The sequence below is a fragment of the Phoca vitulina genome, unplaced genomic scaffold (assembly GCF_004348235.1).
Source record: "Phoca vitulina isolate PV1807 unplaced genomic scaffold, GSC_HSeal_1.0 scaffold39, whole genome shotgun sequence".
Lineage (NCBI taxonomy): Eukaryota > Metazoa > Chordata > Mammalia > Carnivora > Phocidae > Phoca > Phoca vitulina.
Window position 1 is genome coordinate 11,686,706 of NW_022589742.1, and position 12,651 is coordinate 11,699,356.

The following is a 12,651-nucleotide window of genomic DNA, read 5'->3' on the forward strand; positions in this document are numbered from 1 at the left end:
GATAAAACATATGGGATATTCTACAGGACAATTCATTCATTTTCTTCAACAAGCCCATGGCATACGACAAAACAAAAACAGAAACAACAAAGACAAGGAGAGGGGGAAGTGCCCTAGGTTACATCAAGGATATAGAACAACCAAATGCAATGTGTGATCCTCCTTTGGATTCTGATTCACACAAATCAACTTTTAAAAGATACTTTTGAGACAACTGGGGAAATACAAATACGAACTGGGTATTAAATGACACTGAGAACTCATTGTTAATTCATAAGATGTAATGACATTGTGGTTAGGTAAGAAAATGTCCAACTTTTAAGAGATACATACTGAAATAATGTAGAGGTGAAATGATATGAAGTCTCAGCTCTGCTTTAAAACACTTCAAGCAACAAGAATAAAAGGCATAGATGAAGCGAGTGCCGCAAATTCTTGATAACTGATGGGTCAAGGTGATGGACAGACGTGTGTTACTAGTCTTTCTAATTTTGAGATGGTTGAAAATTTTCACAATAAAAAATTTTTTTAATTCAAGTCATCTCTAGAGACAATTGAGGTCTTAAAAGATTTTGCATTCCATTGACATTTTATAATATTCATCAACTGTAAAGGAGTAAGTGATCAATAAAGATGCCAATATTTCTTAAAGCTATTTATTAGTAGTTCAGTATGTTTAAAAACATGAGACTTAGGCACATTTTATAAAGAAACCTTTAAAGCTATGATAAACATTTTAAGAGACATAACTGTGTATGTGAACTTTAAACAGAAGGCTCTGAAAAAAATCTTTTTCCTTTTATTTGAAAAAAAAAAAGAAAAAAGAAGAAAAAGAATGAATAACAACATGGGGAAGTTCCCGATGCTCTATTAGGATTATGGAACTATTCTTTAAGCAAGCTTAAATAATATTAACATTTTGAACTTAGTAAGGTGTGTCACATTCACATCTTCATTTATTTTATTAAAAGACCCTCAGATACCCTGAAATATAAATCTCAGTGTAATTCTCTTAAGTAATGAAGTTACATAGAAAGAGGAGTAAGTTCAGAAACATCAGCATCCTTTATTATATTACAAATAAGTCAAATATATACTTGCTTTAACATATGAACTACTTTATATTAAATGTTTTAATGACTGGATAAATTTGAGATGTGTTCTAAATTTAAAGCAGAAAGTCAGAGGAGTAACGTTGCATAGCATAAATATAAAACCACAGACCATTCTTTTTCCTCGCTTAATCTCCTGAAGTACAGTTTTAATATCAAAATCTCCAAATTCTGCTCTTGATGTTGTTGTGAGCTGGACTGTGCCAGAAGAAAATAACTAGAAAAGAAAAATGCAGGAACATTTAATGTTCAGAATCCTTGTGAGAGAAAGATTAAACAACAGAATAACAAATGTGTTCTATTACTTCAATATCCTGAGAAAGAGAACTTTTCCTTAAAAATCAAGTACTGACTCAAGTATTTTTAATATATTCACGTCTGATTAAAATATAACCCAAAATAAGGACAATAGGTGTGCCTGGGTGGCTCAGTCTGTTGAGCCTCCGGCTCTTGGTTTCGGCTCAGGCCATGATCTCAGGGTCGAGGGATCGAGCCATGGGTCAGGCTCCGCACTTGGTGGGGAGTCTGCTTCTCTCCCTCTCCCTCTGCCCCTCTGCGTGTGTGTGTTCTCTCTTTCTCTCTCTCAAATAAATAATCTTTAATTTAAAAAAAGGACAATAAGGGGTGCCTGGGTGGCTTAGTCGTTAAGCATCTGCCTTCGGCTCAGGTCATGATCCCAGGGTCCTGGGATGGAGCCCCCCCATCGGGCTCCCTGCTCCGCGGGAAGCCTGCTTCTCCCTCTCCCACTCCCCCCGCTTGTGGTCCCTCTCTCTCTGTCAAATAAATAAATAAAATCTTTTAAAAAATAATTTAAAAAGGACAATAAAACAAAACTAATGTGTGGAGCCACATTCCAGTGTGGAGCCAAGATTAAATATTTCATTCAGGGCGCCTGGGTGGCTCAATCGGTGAAGCGTCTGCCTTCGGCTCAGGTCATGATCCCAGGGTCTTGGGATTTAGTCCCACATCGTGTTCCCTGCTCAGCGGGGAGCCTGCTTCTCCCTCTGCCTGCTGCTCCCCCTGCTTGTGCTCGCTCGCTCTCTCAAAATCTTTTAACTGTTTCATTCAACAATGAAGATTTCAACAGTGTTACCCTGTCATCTCCATTGTTTTATGTTTCCACAAAGTTTTAAAAAATAGTTTAAACTGGCAAATTTCAACCATAGACGCAGATCAGAATTACCTGGGATTTTTTTTTTTTAAACTAGACATGTTTGGGATATATTCCAGGGGTGTGTATTTTGGAAAAAGCCCCCCAGCTATATCTGATACACCTCTCCAGTCAAGAACCTCGGATATTAAAAACATAATTTTTAAAACCTAACCATAAATGGGATGAATAATTCAATACAATCAAATTTAAAAATGTTTATGTATCCTATATGTCAGACCTGGATCTAAGGATGCAAAGATAAAGCATAGTTCTTCTCTTCAAGGAATTAAAAGTCTATCAAGAGAGAGGCTCATAAATGAGTAACTGCAGTACAATGTGTAAAGGACAGTGACACAGACATGTACTGGGTTAGAGTGGAGGCTGAACATGTATCTTCCACGATAAGTTTATAAAGCTGAAATTTTTAGTTATGAAACAGTTAACTATCAATTATCTAGAATATGGTAACTATAATTAGGATTCCTTTAACTCCTACTGAATCATAAAGGCTATATTTTAAAATCCTAAGGTCTATGAAGATTTGTGACTATAGGATATACTATTCATAACTCTACACCACTTATGCTGGAAGAGAAAAGTGCCCTATTTGGTTACTAGCTAAGTGCCTTTCAAAAAAACTTGGGTTTAAAAGCACATAAAAAGAACCATGCTTACCATGCACTTATAATGTGCAGCCGCCTTCTTGGCATTAAATATATGCAGTTTTCCTCTTGCTTCGTTTTCTTCCTCCCCTACGTGACAAAATCCACATTTAGGCCTGGTGTCACTAGGGCTGCTTCTATGTGGAGACCTATCTCTCTGCAAATTTAAAAGAAAAAAAAAAAAAAACACTTAAAAATATGTTATCAGTACCCTCAAGCTTAGTTAACATTTCAAATGATGAGCTTTACCTATAAACACAGTTTAAATGATTCGTGGTGCAACAAAAAGTAAGAATCCCACATTTTTCTACTTACATAGGAACTACTTTCCATTTCATCTGTTCCATGGGAGGATGTGGACCTGGTATCTTCCGACAGCCCTTTAAAATTAGTTTTTCGTGGCCTTCCTTTGCGACTTTTCTTTTTACTTTTAGGTGATGAGGGCTCCAATTCATGTTCATTAAAACTTTCTTCTAAGTCAGCTGCTTAAAAATGAACAAAAGCTTTACATGGACCAATCTTAAAATGGGCATTAGTTCATGGGTCCTTAGAATACGCATTTCTCCTTAGAATGAAATCCCCTCCAGAAATGAGGGGAAATGGTCTGTGGTATGCTCAACACAGCAACCTTAAGGTTTCATATAAATGTAACAAAAATCAAATACAAAAAAATAGTTTTATTATAATCACTGTAATTATTTCTTTTGAATTTATGATTCTATAAAAATGAGTTTTGGGATCTTGACTGTGCATATAAGTCAGTAAACATTTTCAAACTCTAATAAGTCAATATTTTGAATTAGCTCTTGTATTATTTTTTTACCATAGGTTTCAAAGAGTTTTCCCTCACACTGTTGGTGAAATCAGAACACTTAGCTAGAAAATAAACTTACTATAACTTGGAAAACTAAATGGAAATAAAGGAGGTGTATCTGTGCTGTCCAGTACAGCAGTCACGAGCAATCGGTGGCTTTTTACAATTTTAGTTACTTATAATTAAACAAAATCAAACCTTCAGTTTCTCACTCACACTGACCACATTTCAAGTGCTTATTACTGGTCACATGAGGCAAGCTGCATCTGTACTGGACATCACAGATCAGAACGTTTCTATCATCACAAAAAAGCTCTATTAGACATCACTGTTCTAGGATAGCTCCTTAAACCATCATGAAAATCAAATGATCATATTCAACAAAGAAGTCATCTACAAATGAACTAACCACTACACTGATCAAGTAATTAAATAAATGTTAAGTATAAAAGGAATTTCTAACATTAATGGTAAAAAAAAAGCTATGTTGCAAGTTAGTTGTATACTTTAATAGATTAAACAAAATGTGTGTAGAAATTTTAGAACTGCATTTCCCAGCAATTTGAAAAGAATTTCTACCATTAACAGAAGGGTGTTTCATTCAGTTATTCACTACAAATATTTTATTTATTGAGGGCCTACTGTACATAAGAAAATGTATTTAGTGTAAAAAGGTATAAAAACCAAATGTTCACTTGTCTTTTAGGGTCAAACTAAAGAAAGGTTTTTTTTTTGTTTTGTTTTGTTTTAAGATTTTATTTATTTATTTGACAGAGAGAGAGAGACACAGTGAGAGAGGAAACACAAGCAGGGGGAGTGGGAGAGGGAGAAGCAGGCTTCCCGCGGAGCAGAGAGCCTGATGCGGGGCTCGATCCCAGGACCCTGGGACCATGACCTGAGCCGAAGGCAGACGCTTAACGACTGAGCCACCCAGGCGCCCCAAACTAAAGAAAGTTTTAGGCACAGTTCTAACACCGCCATTGTTTTTTTCTTTTAACATAAGTTTTCAATTCCAGGGACTAATTTCTCAATGAGAAAGCACATCAACTTTGAATCATAGATGCTAATATGTTTCCTAATAAATACTTCAACGGTTTTTAATTTTTTGTTTTAGAAATAAAAGCATAGTCATTATGACAAGAAAAGGGTAATTCAATTAGTGTATCTGAATACATAAACTCAAGGAACTGAAAGCATCAGACTGTTTGCAAAACAGTTAATAAAAATTTATATCAATGCAACTTCATATAACTACAGTAGGATTTGAGAGAGGAAAAATAGGGGAAAAGGTAGAAGTGGATAGCGTTTTATAGGCAACAAGACAAATTTATGTGGCTAACTCCCTGTGAAGACAGAGAAGTCAAAGATACCTTCTGATCTTAACATTATAGCAAATTTCCTATCAGAGCACAACACCGACTTAAAACATTCAAACCGACAGTTTTTAAGATACAGAATTTCATTAGGGCTGTTAGAATTACTTGCCCCAAATTAAAAATTCTTTAAAATGAAAAATCATAAGCAAATGTTTCAATCATTCTGATACATGTTATACCATACGTGTGGTATACATAATATTCTGTTACAATGAAAACAATCACTAACACTGTAACACTACATTCTTAAACACCTTTAGAGAAATTACTTAACTGATTCCATTATCAGGCCAACATGACTAGTTTTCCACGTGGCTTTTTTTTTTGTTCTAAATATGGAACCATTCAGTGTAAAATTTTAGAGGACTTTAACAGCAATAGTAAAAATCATAAAAGACTGACAAATTTAACTATATTAAATTTTCAAACTTACATAGCAAAAAAAGTGCTAAAATTAAAAGGCAAACAATAAACTAGAAAAACCTGCTGTATTTGTGAAAAAGAATCAGTATCCTTACGCTATAAGCTCATAAGAGATTAAGACCCCAACTGAAAAATGGACCAAGCATATGATCAAATAATTCACAGAATATAAGTAGTTAAACATACTTCTATAGAAAATCTGACTTCTCTGGGATCAAAGTGTAAATTAAGTGATATATCATTTTCACCTATCAAAATAGCAGACTTTACTTATAAAAAGAATAACCGAACAAAAAATGAGTTAGAAATAAAAATCTAAAAGAAGCCCCACAAAAATACTGAGCTACACCATGCTTCTGGATGAACAGGATCAACATTAGAATGTCAGTTCTCACTAACCTAATTAATGCAACTCTGATAAAATGGTTGATCCCACAGTTTCCTGAAAGAGTAAATATATAATACACAAGAATATTTTTTAAAAAAAGATATCAGAATATACTGTAAAGAAACAGCAGTTAAAATCCTGGCACAGGAAGAGACCTATATCAGCAGGAGAGAAAGCAAGGTTGAAAATAGACCCATAAGCATATGGGAATTCAGAGTATAATGGTAGCATTTCAAATGAGTGGGGAAAAGACACGATGGCATAATTGGCTATCTACTTTTTAAACACTGAGATTCCTTTCCTCATACCATCTGAAAAAAATCTCATCATAAAATAACAAACTATAAATGTAACAGAGAAGAAAATGGAGGAGATTTTTTATAATCTTGGATCAAGACACCTAAGAAGTCATAAAGGAAAGGACTGAGATCTGACTAAACATTAGAAACCTTTGCATGGGGGCACCTGGGTGGCTCAGTTGGTTGGGTGGCTGACTCTTATCTCGGGTCAAGTCATGATTTCAGGGTCCTGGGATGGGGCTCCGCACTCAGCAGGGAGTCCTGCTTGAGGATTCTCTCCCTTTCCCCCCCCCCCCCCCCCCCCCCCGGTGCGTGCACACGGGCTCTGTCGCTCTCTCTCAAACAAATAAATAGATCTTTAAAAAAAAAAGAGAGAAACCTTTGCATGACACAAGTCACCATAAACAGAGTTAGAAGACAAATGATAAACTGGGAAATCATTCACATTTAGTGACAGAGAATTAATACCCCCATTACAGAAATCACTCACTACAAATTTATTTCAAAAGGACAAACATCGGGGCGCCTGGGTGGCTCAGATGGTTAAGCATCTGCCTTCAGCTCAGGTCATGATTCCAGGGTCCTGGGATCGAGCCCCACATCGGGCTCCTGGCTCAGCAAGGAGCCTGCTTCTCCTTCTCCCTCTCTCCCTGCTCATGCTCTCTCTCTCTCTCTGTATCTCTGTGTCTCAAATGAATAAATAAAATCTTTAAAAAAAAAAAAAAAGGACAAACATCAAAAGAAAAATGCACAAAGGATAGAAACTGGCAATTTCTTACAGAAAAAATATAAATGACTGAAAAAAAACATGAACAGAAGCCCAATCTTACCAGTGATAAGAGAAATGGAAATTAAATGAGATCATTGGATTTGCAAAAATTAAAGACTGATAACGTCCAGCGCAGAGGCAGGAAATACACTGCTGGTGGGAGCATAACCTGCATGTGTGTTAACCGTCCTTTCCCCAATGTTAAATGCAAACCCCCTTTTAAAAATTTATCCTATAGAATCACTCGTATAAGTAAGCAAGCATATATGTACAAAGAAGATCAATGAGATCTTATTTGTATTAGTGAAACAAATAGATGTAAATGATTTTTATTTGATAGAGAAACCCTTAAACTTTGGTTCTATATATTCTACGAGATATAACGGTTAAAAAGAATGAGGTCAATCGATGGGAAAAAAGACAAAATTGCTTCAGTGGAGGAAAATAAAAAGAATGAGGTCAATCTGTAAACACCGACAGGGAAGGAGATCTGTGATAAATCACAGAATAAAAAAAGCAAGTAGCATAACAGTATGTACACAGACTACGATACCACTGTATTTACTGGTAAGTGTGCACAGACACTATCTACATAGGTTTGTATGGAGGTAAACGAGGCTCTGGGAAGATACCACCAAACTTATTACCAGCTACTCCCAGGGAATGTGACTTTGGGGTGAGGGGAGGGCTTTCTGAACTGCTTTAATTTAATATTATTGTACTATTTTAATTTTGAAACAGCACTACTTTTGTAATCAGAAGAACTTATACCATCCAATGTGGTGAAAGGAGGGTAAACTCATCCACCACCGATGGGAATACAATCTAGCACAATCCTTCCAGAAAGTAACATGGAAACATGTATCAGGAACCTTAAAAAGACTGAACCCTTTGATCCAGTGATTGGGCTTTGGGGAATTTACCCTAAAAAATCATTGAAAATGCACATGAAAAAATGAGTATGAGGCTAGTCACAGCGCCTTTGTTTAAATTTTTCATGGTTACAATAGGTTTTTCCCCCCAGTTCAAAAGTGTGAAAATGTTTTAACATTAAATTTTGTTTCCTTCTTCAATAATAATTATAAAAGAACTCTGCATAAAAGAAGTAAAAACCTTCCTTTCCACTTTCTAATTCCACCTGCTCTGCACTCCCAGCTGGTGCCCTACCTAGCTTTCTTGCCTCCCCTCCTACTTCCTCCCTCCCTCCCTCCCTCAAGTAACCACCCTTAACTGCTTTTCTTCTCAACCTCAAGGGTTGAGAGGCTGGTTTAGAATCCTGGAACTGCCAGACTGTGACATGTCCTCTTGCCTCAGAGCCACCTCAGGGTCCATGAATGAACTGAATGAGTTAGTTCGTGTAAAGAAGTGAATTTATAGCACAGAGCCTGGCCCGTGAGACACTCTCCGTATTTGTCCGCTACTATTTTCCCTGGGTGTGCAAATGGGTTTTTTTTTTTTTAAAGGATACACAAACAAATGGCATCCTCAGCATACTATTCTGCATCTTGCCCTTTTCTGTGTAATTTATAAATTGGAAATAGTCCAAATCTAAGAGCTCACATTTGAGCTTTTGGAGTTCTGACTGTGCCATATGTGCTCTGTGATTTATACACACAATCTCATTGGAGCCTCACGACCTACCCTGCGAGGTTGTATCTGTCACCATCCCTATCCCTCATTTTACAGATAAGAAAAAGTTCAGAAAGGTTAGATAATTTTAGCCAAGGTCACAAAGCTAGGAAGTGGCAGAGCTGGGACAAATCTATGCCCGTGAGTTCCGACATGCCTTTAAAGTGGTAATACCCACTATCACGGAAATACACCATTTCAAGTGCTCCTGGACGTTAGAAAAAGGATAGTTTTACACATGCTTATGTCTGCAGAGAAATGCTCTGGAAGGATACTTAAGAAACTGCCAGGAGTGGTTGCATTTAGCAAAGGAATTTGGAAACAGATATAAAGGTAAGGATGGGAGGAAAGCTCGCTAACAGCGGATACTCTTTCATATTGCTGATTTTTGTACAATGTTCATATACCTATTCAAACAAATGAATGCAATAAAAAACCAAAACGTTACCCTTGTATTCACAGCTGCAATTCCTACAAATCCAGGCTGATAAGGTAGGTGACAAAACAAGGCTGTGCTCCTTCCTGGGCCACCAAGCACTGCCACCCTTTGTGAGCACAGCTCCTAAAGGTCTATGTCACCTCAGAAAGGCCAGGCTCCTCTCTGGTTACCCTTCTGATTGCCACTAGGAGGCAAAGCAGTGACCAACTGACCAGGACCCCAGCTCTCCTCCTCCTAGTACTGTCAAGCCTGATCTGTTCCTTGACCAATTCTCTTCTTCCTAATCAATATTTGTCTCATCTTCTACCTTGTGGTTTTAGCTCCATTGCCTTTCCTCCCCAAAATCTCACATCAGTTAACCGTATGAAGTAGAAAGGACCCCTGGACAGAAAGTCTGAAGACTGCCACCTACCAGGTCTTAAAACTTGGTAAAGTTAGTTAACACTCACAAGGCAAAGTCTCCGGGTGTATCAAATGGAACTAATGATAACACCTTCCTGAAAAGGATGCCTTAAGAAAATGTGAAAGATGCTTTGTAAACTAGAAAATTCTATTCAACTGTTAGTTCTTACTCTTGTCATACCTTGTATAGACGGTAAGCTCTTTGGCAAGGGGCTTACTTCCTAAATTGCCCAACGTGCCCACACCCAGGAGGCACTCAATAAATGTGTGCTGAAATTATTTTGAAAACAAAAGCAAAATGATGAGCGTTAAGGTTGGGGGTAAGCATCACCACCTCTGCTTTACATCTTTAGGGCTGTGACAAAAGGAGGACTGGGGGTCACTTGCCCTGCCTTCTCCAATGGAAACGCGATGTGCTTTTGCTCTGCATAAACTCTGCTTTCTGCTTTTTCGGTAAAGGTAGGAGATAAATGATTTTATGCATATTCATATACAGATGCATATATAAACACATACATCAAAAATATTAATTCTTAATTAAGTGCTAAAATGAAATAGGTCTGGAATTTCATTCACAATAATCTAGATGGAGGAAGGAGGGGAGGGGTGCAGATGAAACAAGACTGGCCACGAGCTGATGACTGCTAAAGCCAGGAGATGGGGCCTTTTTTCAAACATACTTTTGTGTATGTCTGAAACTTCCGATAATGAGTTTGTAAAGTGTGCTAAGTAAAAGATGAGCGTAAATAGTACCTAGCACAGCACTCTGCACATGGGTAGTCAATAAATCTGGTGAATCAAAGAAAAAAATAGGGAGTCAATCCTAGCAGAGGGCACAATGGAGTACGTTACTAAAATTTTCCAAGTTAAATCCCAAATACAATTTAAATTCTATTATCTTCCAAGGAAGAGCACATGTAGTATTTACTGAGCACTTAACTATGTGCCAGGAACACTGCTAAGGCCCTTACACACATTATTTCATTTAATCCTTACAATAATTCTATGAGGTAGGGTTTTTTTTAAATCCCCATTTTACAAATGCAGTGTCTAAGGCTCCAAGAGATACTAAATCACTTGCCCAAGACCATGTGACTAGTAAGTGGCAGAGCTAAGATTCAAATATAGATCTGATTTCAGAGCCCATATTCAACCAGTGTACAAAACTGCCTTTCCAGGACTTCATAAATCTATTCAATGCTACAAAACCTAAAAGGTTTTTAAAGACACTGATATCATAGTAAAATCTCCCTAAACTTCCATTTGATATACGTAATGAAGATTGGAAGGTGCAGCACATTCCAGAGAAAACAAAGGGGAAGAATATACTAAGGGAACATCCAAGCAGGCCAAGGCTTTGAATCTACATAGATGACAACAGACTTCTAATAGAACCATGACGACTCTAGTTCTTGAAACACAAATGGAGTTATATGAGTTGACAATATAAAAGTTTCCAAACTGTCCGTTAAAGACGAGCTCTTCCAAGGTTCGGCACAAAAGATTCCTTTACACAGTCTTTTATGGTCGCTCCAAGTAATTGTGGCACTTATCACTAAGCTATTTTTAAGTAATTTCATAAATTACTTATAATGTAACTTATAAAAATTGACAGAAACAATTCCTGTACACCCTTCACCCAAATGTTAACAACTTACCACATCTGCTTTATCATTCGTTCTCCCTTCATTCATTCTTCATTCATTCATATACTGTTTCTGAAGGGTTTAAGATGCAAACATGATGCCCCTTTATCTCTAAGTACTTCCATGTGTCACCACTGTATTTTAATCAGCTGGTCACAAATCTGTCACTAAATGGTGTCTTCCCCCACCCCCCAAAACCCAAAACCCTGTTTTATTCATTCATCTTGCTCTACTAACGCCCGGTACAAGAGAAGTCACAGAAGACAGAAAGATCACCCAAAAATAAGTGATGCATTAAATACCATGCTTTGTTTTAAGCCAAAGGAAAGAGATTACAAACATCTCTTGAGCACCCATTCCATGCACAACATTCTATATTGGGTAGTTTAACAAAAGTAATAAGCCACAAATTTGGCTACTTACAATGTCAAGAACCCAAACTGAGCTGAGGTTATGTTTGTGATCACAACTTTAGAATCTACACATTCTTGCTACGAACAGCTAACACTCAGCAGCTATTCTACTGCTTTCTATCTCATCACAGATGCTTTGCTCCATATAAATTATTAAACAGAAAAGCTTTAACCCCTTAATGAAAAGGATTTTAGAAGAACCACAAGACGTAATCACAGTTCCTTGTAGGTACTCAAATGTTTACTGCTGACAAGCTGTCATGTTCAAGTACTTCTACAATTCAGAAACTAGCAGCAGTTACAAGCTAGACCTACATGCTATTGCTAATGTTTGACATTTTAAAAATATTGCTTTAAAAAAAAAGGTAAAGAATATATCTATTATCTAAACACATAGGCCAAAGGGGGGGAAACACATAAGATGCAGGATTTAATTCTGGCTTTTCCTGTCCATTTTTAATGTATAAATTCCTATTAAGACTAGGAGGGTACTAAACCATTTTAAGTGCTCAACAACCGCATGTGGCTAGTGGCTACCATACCGGATGGTGCAAATATAGAACACCTCCACTGTCACTGTCAGTTCTACTAGACAGCCTTGTTGAACCATTAGTTCTGTATCCCCTTGTAAAAAGCCCTGCGCCTGAGGTCCACGTCATTCAGCTAAACCACGGCTTCTCAAACTTTAACATGCAAACAAACCACCTGGGATCTGTTAAAGTGGCAATGCCGATTTAGTAGGTCGGGGGAGGGGCGCTCGAGTTAGGCGTTTCTAACCAACTCCCAGATGATGCCAATTGTGCTGGTACACCGACTACACTACCTTCCTCCCTTCCGTGTTGCTAATAATTACCAACTCCCAATCATTCTACCCCATGCATCCGATTTTCTTTAGCACACAGCTCACAGCTCTTTTCTCCTTCCTAGTCCCTGCTGCATCCTGGGTGATTTCAACAGCCCACGGGACAATCCAAGCAAGTTCCTTGACCTTCAATGGTGTCCTCCATCAACTACCCAATTCCTATAATCACACCCAGACACCTTTAGAATCACCTAAAAATGGTTCTAACCTCTGAAATCACTATAAATCACACACACTTTGGGACCACAGAATGATTGCTTTCCC

General features: G+C 37.5%; 1 protein-coding gene across 3 annotated transcripts in view; it reads right to left on the bottom strand.

The window, feature by feature from the left end:
- The window catches only part of PHF6 (PHD finger protein 6), a 47,229-nt gene that overhangs the window by 12,548 nt on the left and 22,030 nt on the right, over nucleotides 1-12,651 (bottom strand). For 2 of the 3 annotated variants that reach the window (XM_032428257.1, XM_032428254.1), the window contains 3 exons: nucleotides 3,243-3,412; nucleotides 2,941-3,084; nucleotides 1,225-1,329 (listed from right to left, as the gene is read on the bottom strand). In XM_032428257.1, the coding sequence (XP_032284148.1) occupies nucleotides 1,225-1,329; nucleotides 2,941-3,084; nucleotides 3,243-3,412 (419 nt within the window). The remainder of the gene's footprint in view (nucleotides 1-1,224; nucleotides 1,330-2,940; nucleotides 3,085-3,242; nucleotides 3,413-12,651) is intronic. The other variant, XM_032428255.1, reaches the window with a different exon arrangement.